Here is a 15,401-nt window from a genome sequence, read left to right as displayed (position 1 = left end):
ACCAGAAAGCCGACACTCAATCATACACACCTTAAAAAAATGCTGGTTTTTATTAAAAAGCCTGTTTTTTGACAGTTTCTTATTGCAGAAGGGCATTTGACCTCTTACTACCTGAACATTTACAGGAATAATTCTAGGATATTATAAGAATGTGAAGTAGATTTTATTCAAGAATTTTGACAACACACCTGAAATTTTCCTATCAATCAGAACAAAGAAACACATCAAACTAAGTAGAATATATGCAATCATGTTTGAGAATGAAGATACTTGTTAGCAGTGCTCTAGCTGCATAGTTTAAAGCAGAGTTATTGCTGTAAATGAGTAATTTAGCCTGGTACATACCAATGGAACCACTTCTGTAAGAACTAAGCTGGTAGTGAAAGTGTTAAGGAATAACACTAAGTATTCAAATCACAATGTCAGTGTTCAAATGCATAGGAGACAGCCTATTTGATGGCTATCTCAAACAGACTCTCAGTTTCAACTCACTAAAAATTAACATAAGGGGATTTCTTGGCTTTTCCAAGTAAAGCAGTAACACAGTTAAGCAGGTTCTCCTTCGCAGGAAGTGGAAAATACTCATGGTAAACTGGGGGAAGCACTGTTACAAGTTCCTCCAAGACTTAGCTTCCTTTTTTTCCTAAGGCAAAGAAAGACCCTATGAGGAGAGGCTGAGGGAGCTGGGGCTGTTCAGCCTAAAGAAGAGACGGCTCAGGGGAGACCTCATCACTCTCTACAACTCCCTGAAAGGAGGGGGTAGCCGGGGGGGTGGGTGGGCTCTTTTCCCAGATGACTTTCAACGAGACAAGAGGGCATGGTCTTAAGTTCTGCCAGGGGAAGTTTAGGTTGGATATTAGAAAGAATTTCTTTATGGAGAGGGTGATCAGGCATTGGAATGGGCTGCCCAGGGAAGTAGTGGATTCTCCATCCCTGGAGATACTTAAAAAGAGACTGGATGTGGCACTCAGTGCCATGGTCTAGCAACCACAACGGTGGTAAAAGGGTTGGACTCGATGATCTCTGAGGTCCCTTCCAACACAGCCAATTCTATGATTCTATGTCCACTGGACTGATCTTGTGCTCCTGTAAAGCTTCCCTCAGTATGGGCATCTCTCAGCTGGGGCTTCAAAGTCACATTGCACTGTACATGGATTACTCAGATACCTCACCTTTGTTCAATGATACACTGTGCAGATCATGATGGCATTTAGAAAATAAACTCTTTAGTGGTTAAGGAACTGCTAAGAGAAACTAAAGGGATGCTTTTAAAGTGGTATCGATGATAATTAGCAACCTTTATCTAAACTGACACACAATTCAGAACATAATCAGCCACATGCCCTTCTGAAGATTGTAGTCTAATAGTTCAGAAACTTTATTATTTAATTTTTAGGAGGGAAACGGGGAAAAGTAACAATGCTTCCCCCCCTCCCTTTAGCTACTCTACATCTGAGATTTACTACACATCAATGAGTTCTGCTTTACTATCCAGTTCAAGGATAGTAACCAATTAGGAATTATGAAAAATAAGACAAATTATTTACATACAGTGAAAGTCAATACAGATTTTAAGTTTAAGTAAATAATGGGTAAATTTAACTTTTCCTCCATTAGATGCTGCAAGTGTATTCTAATTTCATCTCATTCTCACTCCACTTTATTTAGAGATATTAAACTAATATGATTTTTCTCACCTCAAACTGGTGATACTGTATTAAAGGAATTCTTAAAAATCGCACTATTTATTGACTATAAAGACTGATACATTAGCCATGAAAGTGTGCTTCTTCCCTTCTTCTGCCCCACTTTGGCAGAGATGCTAGGGCAGAAGGGAATTTGAATCTAGGGATTTTGAATGCCACTGAGGAGACTGACATATCTGCTTTCAAAGTTTTTTTGGACAGTATCTATTTTGTGTAGTGAGGATTCATATTTTATGTCTTTGAAAAAGAAGAATGTAGATCAAGATTTTAATTTCTAAAAGAAGCAATAAATGAAGTTACAGAAGCAAGCTATAAATATATATAAAAAAATCAATGGCTACACAGGTCAAATAAAATTCTCTGAAAATGACAAATACTAATAACTACAGAATCAGATCACTGAAATGATTTGTAAGTAAAAATTTTGTTAAAACATTTATTGTCTGTAGAAAGAAAATTTACACTGATTTTATATAAACTATGTTAAACATACATATAAACATAACTACATATATTAATATACTTAGGAGGCAGCTTTTAGACATGGGATAACATTGTCAAAAAGCACCATTGTGAACTCCAAAGACTACAGACTTAAAAAGCATTTGCATCCATTTTCAGTAGTTAAAAAATGTAAATTATTATCCATGCTTAGAAATACTCACATTAGAGATTTCTAATGGTGTATGTGTACATACACACATTAGATGGTCCTTGGGAAACTACAGATAAATAAGGTCAACATTAATATATTCATTAGAAGTGGACATTAGTCCAAACCCTCATTTGATTGCGGGGAAAACAAACAAAAAAAAAGTCCTGCTATTCTTAAAACAAAACAATGAGAATTTTTTTATTCCATGAAGAGAGTAGTCAAACAACTGCTTCCACCCCATCTCTTCTCTCAAGAATAAAGACAAAAGAGAAACCAGTCACAACATAAGAGCTGTCTACTACATTATTTACAGAAAATGAAATGTTGAAAAGACAACATGAAATTTAGAGTGTTTAGACAAGATTCAGAGCAATGAACAATGAACAGATGAAAACTGTATTAAAGTAGCAGGCAGCATAGAGCTATTGAACCACATGGCTAAATACCTACTGGAAAACCCCTCCAACAACAACAACAACAAAAAAATCAGGTACAGAAGGAAGAGGAAGGTGTTATGACAATATTTTTCTTTGATCATAACACTGAAAATTTATGCTTACCAAGTTTGAAACAGAACACACTTAAATGTTCAGTACTGTCCTTAAGGTCTATTAAGGAGTCAAGTGTTAGAAGTAGGCTTTCAAAGATCGTGAAATGGCTTTTTTTTTTTTTTCCTTCCTTCTGAAGGAGGCTGAAGAAGCTCCTGTCTTCAAGTCCAGCAGCAGTGGTCTGTCAAGGGCCACAATTATGCAGAAGAAAATTCCGTATTTTTTTTTCAGATTCATTAGGATGTAAGTCTGAAGTCTTTCTTTTATGAGAGCTCTCCCGTAGAGAACTTTGTAGATGGCTGTTCAGATACTTAAAGAAAGGCAAGAGGCATGTTTCTACACAGCATGGGAAAAGATCCTTTCAGAAGGCAAAGAAGTTAAAAGATCTCCCTTTATATACAGTGTTTAAAGGTGAACACTGAGAAATCGAGCCTCTCTCTACTGTAATCTTTAATCACTACCCATTTCCAAGACATGGTAGAAAATGGCATCTTGATGCACAAAAAGTTTGAGAACCTTGCCTTCTTTAATGCCACAAAAGTGTAATCTTATTTTTTTGTTGTTTTTAAAGCAACTAAGTTCATATAAATAAAATTCAGCATTTCACCCTGAGGCCCCGGGAAAGAAGGCAGCAGGTAAACCATTACCACAACTAGCTATCAGCTGAATTTACTCACATCCTCTGCTATCAGTTACCTGAGTTGAGGAAAGTTATGTCCAGGTCTTGAGACCATGTAAATCCATCAGGTAAGGTGATTTTAAACATGTAAGTAATTACTAGAGTTAAGGCAGGCTTGTAGAAGCCTTGCAATGGTTTGCTTCCTACTAGAGCCCTAGAATTCTGTTAACCTTGTGACCTAAATCATCACAAAGTTTAAAATGAAGATGCTAACCAATCTATGTAGAGATTAAATGGAACTGCAATATAAATGCTAACATCACAACAACTTATTATTTCAGACACTTACAAGGAAGACTGTACTCAGATTAAACCCACTTCATGTTAAGATAGCAAACAAAATTGCATGTGAACAACTGAGAATATGACATGAGCTTTTTAACAGTCATTTCAAGTTAACCAGAAGAAAGGCAATTCACATTTATATTTTCAAAGTATAAAACAGAAAGCTAGAAAGCTTGTAGACAATCACATTTTTAAGTTGTCCTTCCTATGCAAATGCAGTGACAGACTTTACTAATACACTGTTTTCCTTTAAAGGCTGAGGCTTAAACACATGTACGTAAATGGTTATTTTAACAACTGTTATCAGTCTATGCTCCCATTAGAAACAACATAATAATCAAGGTATTACTTAAATCTTTGTACAGGTGTTTTTCTACAATGCTGTCACAATACAGAAAGGCACTGAGTTATTGAAGAAAACTGACCTTTCATTTAAGTAGAAGCTTAACAGTTTTTCTTGTGCCTTTCCAACCCAATCAGTAACTTCAACACATTGTTCTGAACCAAACACTATATTCCAGTACAATGGAACTTTTCTGTGCTGAAAGAAACAAGCTGATATGTGTTTAAATATGAAGCCACATCTCTGTGATTCACAAAGATAAATATACATAGTAATATCTCACACAACATTACAGCACTGAGCAGATGCCTCTAGCACCTAACCCAGCCACAGAATTCAGTTTCTGTAAGAATTTTACAAAATACAGTAAGTTTTATCAGGACAGAATCCCAAAGTAGTGAAGCTATCAGTAAAGAATGTGATTTGAGCAAATGGTATCACCTTAAATAAAATCAAAGGAACTTGAACAGTGACTACATTTCATCCTCTGACGTTCACCTTGGGACAAAGGATGGGCAAGGGGAATAAAAAGAAGGCAGCTAACATGTCAAAGCCCCTTATTTGTAACATGTTGCTCACAGCTAAAGAAATAAAAAAGCTTAAGTGTAAAGTACAAAACCAAATTGGAGATACCTAGTCAGGCACAGGTAAAACAAGAAAGCACAAAATCAGAGCAGCCAGTCATACTTTTAAACCTGGCTAAAGCAGCATTAACTGATTCAAAGTCTGACCACTTCAGCATTACTTCCAAACAGTGTCAGCAAAACTGCCATGTCAGGCGTTTCTTCATATATCTCCACTTTTCCCATTTGCTCAATGAGTTCTGTTCCAGGCTTTAATAAGGACACAGCAGGAAGCTTAAGCAAACAGTAGTATCCTGTTGAATAAGACAATATAGCTTCAGTAGTTTGTCCTACATCATAAATGGATTCTCTCCTCACAAGTCTTTCAGTCTTTAGCACATTCAGAAGCAGTGTGAATAGCTTCCTGGCTTGAGGATAAACCTGCCCTCATCAGCAGGGTACATGTAGTGAGTGCTCCCCTGCCAGCAGGCTGCTCAACTGCAGCTACTCTCCACCTGCTTTGACTCACTTAACCTCTTGTTCAATCCTTTATTTTCATCTCCCAGTAAATCTACACAGGATGATTTTGTCAGACTTGTCACTGGCAGCAACAGTTAAAAAAACCCCATTTTCCTAAGTGAATAAAGTTGCTTGTCTCTATTTTACCAGGGAAATCCTTTCCTTTAATGTCCCATTTTGTGTATGCATGCCAAAGTTGTAGAAAAAAATAGTTGGAACATTAATGGTTGCTATTTAAAATGAAAACTTGGGTTTTAGAAACAAATCATCTGGAGCTGTTGAGTGACCATCACTTCAGTGAATACGGCACACTTCCTGCCTGCTCCTTCCCTGTGGGCACTAAGCCTTACGCCTCATAAATTGAAGATTTTAAGTGGCACTGTTGTTACTGTGCTGAGCCATACCTACACTTTCAAGTAGCATCTCTGCTGAAGGCATTGGGAGAGAAAAGCATTATAAAAAAGCATGCAGAAATCTCTTCCTGACTCTCAAGCCAAAAACCTGATTTCTTTTGCTCTGAATATGCCTTTAGCCAGTATTAGCATTCTGATCTACTATCCACAATAGAGAACCAGGCTGCATTCTATATGGCAAACACTTTCTTGGAAATTATGGCAATACACTAGCCAGCATATATTGTGAACAGTATTTTTCTTCAAAAAGAACATCTCTGAAAACTACTTGCCATGCCTCTTTAATTTACCAGCAATAAAACATCTGACATATCTGTAGTACATACACAAAACCCTATCAATATATTGTATATTAAGGCAAAGGCTATAAACAGGAGATACCCACAATGTTGTTTATAGCTGCTTATAAAAAAAAAGTCAAGCTATTTGAGTTTTGCACACAGCATGGCAATACTGTAGTACAGTAAACTTCAGAGAATTACTGCAATTTTTAACAAAACTACAAGCTATTTGCAATGAAACAAGTTTCAATTATGAACAGCTCTGTTACAAGACACTAATAAAAACTTACGTTTTTTGTTTTTCTTGTAATTAAATACTTCAGGCCCAATTTCAGAATCCAGGAAATCACCAAGTCATTTATGATGGAAAAGATTAAAGAACATGTGGCTTGGGCAAGAATGTCACACACCAAAAAACATGAGACAGAGTAGTTTTGAGTACAGACCAACTAATCCTCTAACAAATCCAAGCATGCTTTCAGTGCAGTTATAAGCTACTGCTTAGCACAGTACATACCTGCCTGTTACCATTCATTTTCATCAAATACTGAAAGTTGTCCCAACATTCTAACATTTTACATTGTATATACAGAAGTCTAGCTATATTATTCAACAAAATAATACAAAATACCGTTTTAAAGAAATGACTGAACAGAGGTGTAAAATCTATTGCACAACCTAAAAGGTCATTACTTAGAAAATCCTGAGCTAATGTGCTATTACCAAACAATTCAGGCACTTTTTTTTTTTACTTTTTTTTTTTATTACATAAGCAATAAACTTTCAACATATAAATTTCTGTGTGTAACTACTCAGGTTCCATCTGTAACATCATGCTTAGAGAAAAAGTATTCAATAAATAAGACTCCCTCCAATGACTTCTTTACTTGAGACCAGTATGCAAAAGGAACTAAAGGTACATACTACAATATTTAAATTGAATACTGCACTTTAGAAGTAATTATTAAAACTGTAAAAAAGTTGTGCAGCATTCTACTACTGAAAAATAGTTATTTTAATCAAGAAAGTTACAGGGTTAGTTCCTTTATTGTATTTTAAGTCTTGACAAAGTTGTCAAAAAATTAACAGATGTTCCCTTTGCTGTGTTATCTGTTTCAACTTCAGGATCACAGCTCAGTTCAGGTTTCTGCTGCAATACTCAAATTTCCCTAAAGAGAGAGAAAAAAAGAAGACATTTACAATTACAGTAAAGTTACAGTTACATTCAGTAAAGTTATAATAGTGGAAAAAAGCCTCCCAACTTTCTTAAGAACTATATCAGTATAGTAACATACAATATTCTTTCAATGATGGCCTGAAACAGCATAACTATAGAGACAATACCATAAAGGATACATATGTATAATTATTTTAAAAGAATGAAATAAAGATGTTCAGACCGCCTTATCAAATCTCAGTGACAGATTTAATCATTACAATAGAAGCACTAGAATCTGAATTTGGTTTTTAAGAATCAGCCAACCAGCAATTGGTATGCAGTTAACAAGACTTCAGCATTTATTGTATTTTAACTCAAAGATACTCAAGCTTTTATCAGAAATAAAAATCAATATTCAAATCTTACCCTGTGTCCCTAATTCAAATAATGATTTCCAGCAGCCAAATTCTGCTAAGTTTGCTTTGTAGGTTCCGGATAAGAATTTTAATTTCTAATTATAGAAAAGCATTGGAGACTATTGGGGAAAAGCTTACAGTAACATAATTACAGCACTTGTATGCCCATTTCAGAAGGTCATAATTTTTTGAAAGAAGCCCTTCTCCATCTATTTTTCACTTATTCTATTTCACTTTAGCCTTCAAACTTATCAGAGTGCATACAAACGTAAATGGCATTTACCAGTATACTTCAGTACCAAGTAACGCATTTACCTTGCCTAAAATGATTGGTTTGGTTTTGGTTTTTTTGTTTGTTTGTTATGGGTTGTTTGGGTTTTTTGTGTTTTGGGTTTCTTTGTGGGTTTGTTTGTTTGTTTCTTTTTTGGTTTGGTTTTTTGTGGGGTTTTGTGTGTTTTGCTTCTTTGCCCCACTAGGCTGTAAACTTGAAGGACTTTTTTGAGAAAAGCTCTAAGAACCTATGCTTCTGTGCTCTAAGAACTAAACTCTAACCAGCTACAAAGGCTACAACTCTAACCAACAGGAAGTGCATTTATTTATAGATAGCTGGGCACAGAATTACAAAGCAAACTAGAATATGCAGAGGAATGCAGAATTGCAAATGACTGTGTAGGTCGTCTAATCCAATTCTCTGATGTCAAGTGTAACCTCATACTACTTTGATCATATTTGATCAATTCTAATAAAGGATTTAGAATGTTTTAACTACCAATCCTCACAAAAGCAGTAACATTTTATATGGTTCAGAAGTTTTTCTGCAGTTCAAGATTATTGTTGTCCCATACACACTTCAAATAAAAAGCTGCCATGGAACAGATGGGCCGAATTATTTCAGCTTGAGCTTGTCAAGCACTTTTGCATAGACATTATATAGTGCAAGATGCTTTATTCACAACAGCACTCCTGGATGTACTGTCATGCACATGGTTAACTTAAGGTAACACAACAAACAGGATAAACACAAGAGGTACTAAAAAAATTTAAATTACCTTTCACTTTGATTTAAAACCATAGCCTAAGAAGACATAATATTTTTACACTGAGGGTTGCTTTCTCTTACTATCAATAACAAAAGAAAACAACTGAACTCAAGGAGAAAAAACCAGAACAGCCAACTGTAGATTCTCAGAGGCCACCTCTGATTTGAAACTACCCAAAGGAAGTTTCAGTATGTTCCCACGAAATAAATGTGAGGGAACAGAAGTACAAAATCAAGTTTGCCAGTAAAGCACAAAGAGCAAATATTCCAGAAAAACACATCCAAGTTATTCCATGAGGATTTAAAAATTTGGATCGTACAAATATTCATCTTTTCTAAATGGCTTAGTAAAAAATAAGTTAAGCCAACTTACCTTTTCTTTCCTCAAAAATTCACCTCTGAATTTATTAGCAGTAAATCCCCTCACACCAACAGAACGTAACCGCTGGTACTTAGCCTGAATGTATAAACCCTTCTGCACTAAGCCTGATATATAATGGGACTGCAAACGGCCATCTGTAAAGTTGCTCTGTAAGGGTGGGAGAAAGGAGGAAAAAAAAAAAAGTTTAAAATGAAGGCACCAAAACGCAATATTTTACATTTAGTTATTCACATATAAAACTTACATTACTGAACAACGGAAATGTGCACTTCCAAGTGCAGACCCTCTTCTTCATTTCCCATTTAATATTCCTCAGACCACTAGCTACCTTGTGGCTAAAAACTGCTGTATTGTACTTACTGTTTAAAACATCTGAAATCAACTTTGTTAAGAGAAAAAAGTAAATGTATGGTACAACACTTTTTTCAAACTTTAACAGAAGTGAAACTGTATCAACAATGTACAAGATGACACCTCACTATTGCTAAAAAAATGCAGTGATGTCAAGCCTGCAGTGGGCACACATGGTGAGTAGAAAAAAAGTTATTAAAAATAAGCCAGTTTCTATATTTTTCTTATAGTGTTAAGATCTTACAGTTTGAACATATGTTCATTGCTCTATGCCTGTCACCTTCAGACTGGAATATTGTAAAATGACCTAGCGTGGGGCCAGGAGCCCAGGGCACAGAGATAAAAAGGTGAATGTCATTACAAATAGATAGAAAAGATATAGCAAGATCAACACTGACCACAGCTGTTTAAATTATAAAAAGGTTTTCATTCCTAAGCATTCAGACCTCCAACAGAATAGACAGTAAAAATCTTCAGAGAAAGAACACCCTCATTTATCATAATTTCTCATACTTTTCCAGTACTGCCATTTTAGGTTTTCCAAAGTGGTCCTGACAGAGAGCATTCCTGTATATATTAATCCTTTGTATTTAAAGGTTTTTCTTCCTCTATATGTAAAAAATAGCTTTCTAGCTAAAAAAAGAGAAGACATTCTAATCATATACAATTCTTGTCATCTTTTACAAATGCTTTTTAAGTCTAGGAGAGAACAAAATGTACCACAGAAAGACACCTTTTTGAGTGTGACCTGATTACTTTGGTCAAATCAATCTCCTTTTGATAGAAAAAGAATCACTTCAAGGAAGAAAAAAAAAAAAAAAAGGAAAAAAAAAAAATCACATAATCACATGCTCTGCAGTTGCAGTACTCTGTGGCTGGTGAACAGCTATTAAAGTACCGTGCAGAACAGAGGTTCCTTTATGCAAATGCAGAGTTTGTTATTTCCCAAATCATTTCACCCACTTACCCTGTAGGAGTTGCCCCACCAGTCCCTCAGGGTTACTCTTACAGTGCTTGTAGGCACAGTACATTTGCAGAAGGCTATTAAACACTAATCGCTTTCCTGAAAAGTATCAGAGTCCCAGCACAACAACTCAATGCAAGTAAATTCTCTCAGTAGTTACATGCCCACCATAGGAAAACTGAAGATGTTTGTCATCATGTATTAAGCCCCTGAACACAGGTTAAGATTAAAAGCTGCTGGGGTTCTCTCCTTTGACACAGATGGCTAGAAAGGAGGCCTTAGTGGTGTGCACTTGTACGACAACAAATAAAGGAGCAGACAAAATAGGAGAGAGGAAAAGGTACAAGATACTGAAAATGAGATTACACACAGCGTAAAAGTCCAACTCAAGTATCTACATGTTCTGTGAGTGGAGAGGGAGGGGGACAGTGGCATTATTAATGTGACAGAATCAGCTGTGGACAAAGTTAATGATCATATATACATTTGATATGCAGGTGCTGCAGTCACACACATGCAGTGTACAGGCCATATTATACTAATATTATGTAATTTATTAAAGAGACAAAAATACAATGCACATCTCCCAGTCTTGGGAAATCGTTCAGGCTTCCCCACACACCAGCTGAAGGAAAAAAAAGTTGTCCAGCTTGTTATTTGGCTAATGAGTTTTCTAGTCATTGTCCAATTTCTGCAATTCTCATTCTCAGCTTCGCAGTTAATTCACTGCAGCTGCATGGATGCAACACTGGACAACCCTGCCCAACTCTCCCCCAGCCCTTTACCTACTAAAAGCTCAGCCTCCCAGTACTTCAGTGGAAACAATGAGGCTATGATGACATTGTTTTTCATGGCACTTAGTACCTTCAAAAATGTGTCTCCTGTTACCAAACCCACTAGGATCACATCACCATTTTATGTAACATACATCTGATAAAAGCTGATCTGTACCTTAAAGTGTCTTCTGATGGGTCCTGCATTTTCAAGATGTCCTTTAATACGTCTGTGAGGATAAGTATCACTTGGGTTTGGAGAATAGTAAGAATTCTGGTAGGAAAAGAGTGTTGTTAGCTTAAGGTTACTAAATTGTTCCAGAAAACATACAAGCTTCCAGGATATACAAATAAGTACTGCAACTCTTTAAAAATTGTGGCACTTGACACAATGGCACTGTGTGAATAAAACATTAACAGGAGCACAGGGGCTGTAAGTCTAGGATGGGTTAAGTGAAAGCTGAACCCACAGAATGCCAAGAAAACGCAGATCATCCTACTGGCATATCTTCTTGGAGCAGATTTAAGCAAGGAACAACCCAAGTAAGGTTCTCCACCCCTGCCCCCCACATCCCAGAACAGATGCCTCAATTTGAATTAAAGTGCAGTAGACAGGCTGCTATAGTAATCATTCCTTCAGACAGGAATAAGGGCAACAAGCTTAGGCTCTGGACATCCCTGGTTAACATATGGTCATCACAGACTAGCATATTCGAGAGGAGATATATGCACTGTTATTATACAGACCACCACAACAACCAGAAAACTAATGTGTAGCATGTTACATGTCTTTAGAAGATTCTACTTTTAACTGTGGAATACAGATTGTATTTTGAGATGACTTGCCTGCCAAAGAAACACACATGGTTTCAAAAGCAAGTGGCAAAGACAAACAGTATTTCAATTTCTGTGTTAACACAATGAACAGCTTCAGTCAAACAGCCATGGTTGCTTGAAATCGAGCAGTCCCTCCAGTTATATCCCTACCTGTGCATTTTTGCACTTCAACATTTCCTATAACTGCTGCCTTGAGAGGATGAATATAACTAAAATACAGTTCCTTTCCATCATTGCATATGATTATAAATATTTACAGAAGCATTACATTCTGGCATATACTACATTAAAATCATCAAATGCAGATAGAATGGAATTGCTAAGAAAGTGTTAGCAATTAATTTATTTTTTTAATGGTCAGTCCTTGAACTCTGCTGTTGAACTTTGCTTTTTAAAAGGAAATCTCATGAGCTTCAAATAAATTCTTTAACAAGCCTAAGAAGAGAATTCTCATGAAATCTTTCACATATACTACCATCTAATAAAGCAAATGCTTTGCCATTTAGCTTCTTAAAATTTCTTGACAAGAGGGGATTCAGCAGAGAAGAGAGGAAGACTTTATGAAGCAAGATCAAAGTAATCAAAAAGGCTTTTCCAACAAAACAGCTATGGAAAATTAAACACAGAAGAAAAAGTGTATCAGAAACTTTGCAGCTCCCTCTTATTGTGAGAACAAGATAATCCATGATCAAATTAACTTTCTCCATACAACATATCAATCAGGAACCTCCCTGTTGAAGTACACACTTTCTTAAAGCTGAGAATTCAGCATTATCGAAAAAAAAAAAAACAATAACCAAACAAACCTCTCCTGTTACAGTTTTATTTTAAACTTTAGGAATTAAAAGAAAGCTTGCTTCAATTTGCCCTCCCCATCCTACCTCCCTCAAGATTCAAGTACAATCATAGAAAGAAAAACATAAGAACTACTTAGTAAAAAGATAGAAAAATCTATTGTCACAGAATTTCATAAATCATTGTTTTTACATTAAAGATAGACAAAGTACAAATAGATCCTTGCTCTGATCATTCTACTCTTTAGATACCCCCTTTCTGTCAGAATATAAGGCAAGATGGACATTTCTTGCAACTAAAGCTACATAGACATTTGAACTTTCAAGACACAAGTTCTTCCCAAATTTAAGCTCTAATCCCTGTTATTGAATACTAACACAAGAAAGCAGCTACAAATGGCCTCTACCTGAATTCACTTTTTTTGCCCATGGCTCCTTTCAACTCTACTAATACTGCATTTTCAAACAAAGTGTCAGTGAATACAGTCACACAGCTCTGAATTTATTACAGAAAACTGAATCAACACAGAAATTATGCATGTGGCTGAAATTACAATTGGCTGCTTGGATGCCACTCCACTTAACTCCTGCACCAAATACTAACAGCAGTTTACATGTATGGTGATCAAGCTTGAGCTAGTGCCCACAAGATAAGCTCTCCAACCACATCCAGTCCTGAAGAACTCATTCAAGTAAAGCCATTTTGAACACTGTACATTCTCACAGAACACATCGACATGTCATAGCAAGTGCCACACTACTGGAGCTAGCTTATTCAGCTGAATTATTTGTACTGTTTCAGATACGAGTTAGATGTATCAGTGACCTGCTTTGCCCAGGAAATGATTAGGCTCTTTCTGACTGACTTTACATATTAAGCATTAGATGTATTAAGAGAGAAACAAGACCCTCAGACATACTAGATACACAGAAAAACAGACAAGGGGAGTAGAATAAGAATCAAAAGGCGGCAAGAGCAGAAACACAAAAACAGAAGAGGAGAGGCAAGTAACAAGTGCCAACTAATGTACTGCAGACACATTTGCAAAATGCCTGTAGGCCCTCTGAGCCAGTTGGCAAGCACTGACTAATTCTATTTTTACTGACAAATGTGAATAGCAAACTGAAGTATTTTATCTGCCCACTTGTCTGCAAACCAGCTTCTGTATGGCTGACTTCATGAAGAGTCATTCCTTCTTTAGGATTCCTTCCATTTATGATACCCATGCTTCCATAGGTACTGTTGTTCTGAATGGGTAACTCCATGCTGCAGTGTGGGACTGTCTCAAAACTGTACCTTTGTAGTTGGCTATTAGATATCACAATGCAATCTTCCTGAATATTTAGCAAACCTAACAATATCTCAGTTTATTTCAAATTAACATTTTTTCTATTTGCAATTACTGTATTACTTAATGAGCAACTACTACTTGTTTTTAGGGACTGACATCTTAATCTTGACACTGAAAAATGCAGTTATATCTGGAAGGCAGCTATGTTTCAGTGATCGTCAGAAACCTAGCTACATAAAAGCTACTTCTGATGGACCTCAAAAGCTTCATGTTCTTTTGTAACCGTCTATAGGATATCAATTACAAAATATAAAGAATGACAGTTTAAATTAGTCTCCTCCTTGTTTTGCATTCATCAGGAAAAGTAAAAAAAGAGAAAGATTTTAGAGCTAGACTATACACACTAATAAATCCTTTCTGATCTCACAAGTTCTCTCAGTTAAACAAGCACAATCACTTAGAAATAAGACTACATTTACTTAGAAGTAATTTTCCACAAGACAAATTTATTTCTATTAATCCTAAGGTAACTGTCTTCCCCATTTCACTACTAAAGTATGTCGCAGACAGCCTAAAAAAGTGCCCAAGCTAGCTTTGATACACGCAGTATCAGCATAGATCAGCTACTCCATTGTGTAACATTGCATTTACAGGAGCATTGTTTAAAATATCTCTATTTCTGACTCGCTCCTCATTTTTATTTGTTTTTAAAATAAAAGTTTCCCAGAACTTACCATAATGAGGAGAAAAGCACTGTCATTCTTTTTCTCAAGCTGTTCCACATTAGCTCAGGTTATCTGTTTAGTAACAAGGCCTTCTAACTTATAGTTCAGATAGTGCATAATTAAGTGGAAGAAATGCAGTATTATATTAAAATGTCTTCCACAAAGCTATAAGCAATGTAAGTTTTTATGTTATAAAGCCCTTTAATCAATTAACTACAGAAAGTAATTTTGAACCTGAAATTTAGGTCAGAAATTTAGCTTAACTTGTTCCTGCTATTCAGTAAGAGACCTAAAGTTGACCACCTTATTTCTGGACTAAATGAAAAAACATTTTCATTTTACCCAACATACACTCTAAAGTAGCTTTATGAAACAAAAAATTCCTGGCCAACAAGCTACTAATAAGTAGCAAAGTTACATAGTACTGCACAGACATGCAAAAGGAAAATATTTTCTTTTGTACCAGCAAATATCTGAGGAAGTACTCTTGTACTAGAACTGTGATTTTATGAGTAGTTTTGTTGAACACAGTCTGAAAATAATAATGCCTCACCTGAAATCTAAAAGGGTAAGATATCACATAGGTAAGATAAGCTCACATCAGCTTACATAATGCAGTAAAAAATAATTATATAATTAATAACAATTGAAGAGGCTACTGATTCTACATTTAGGCT

General features: G+C 35.9%; 1 protein-coding gene across 2 annotated transcripts in view; it reads right to left on the bottom strand.

The window, feature by feature from the left end:
- Positions 1-4,499: 4,499 nt before the first annotated feature.
- Positions 4,500-15,401, bottom strand: part of BCLAF3 (BCLAF1 and THRAP3 family member 3) — a 30,239-nt gene continuing 19,337 nt past the window's right edge. For both annotated transcript variants that reach the window (XM_030469253.1, XM_030469254.1), the window contains exons 10-13: positions 11,255-11,350; positions 8,980-9,135; positions 6,283-7,161; positions 4,500-5,093 (exon numbers count right to left, since the gene is read on the bottom strand). In XM_030469253.1, the coding sequence (XP_030325113.1) occupies positions 7,132-7,161; positions 8,980-9,135; positions 11,255-11,350 (282 nt within the window). In that variant the 3' untranslated portion in view covers positions 4,500-5,093; positions 6,283-7,131. The remainder of the gene's footprint in view (positions 5,094-6,282; positions 7,162-8,979; positions 9,136-11,254; positions 11,351-15,401) is intronic.

This window comes from Calypte anna, chromosome 1 (genome assembly GCF_003957555.1).
Source record: "Calypte anna isolate BGI_N300 chromosome 1, bCalAnn1_v1.p, whole genome shotgun sequence".
Lineage (NCBI taxonomy): Eukaryota > Metazoa > Chordata > Aves > Apodiformes > Trochilidae > Calypte > Calypte anna.
The sequence above is the reverse complement of the archived record's forward strand: the minus strand, read 5'-3'. Positions and strand labels throughout refer to the sequence as shown.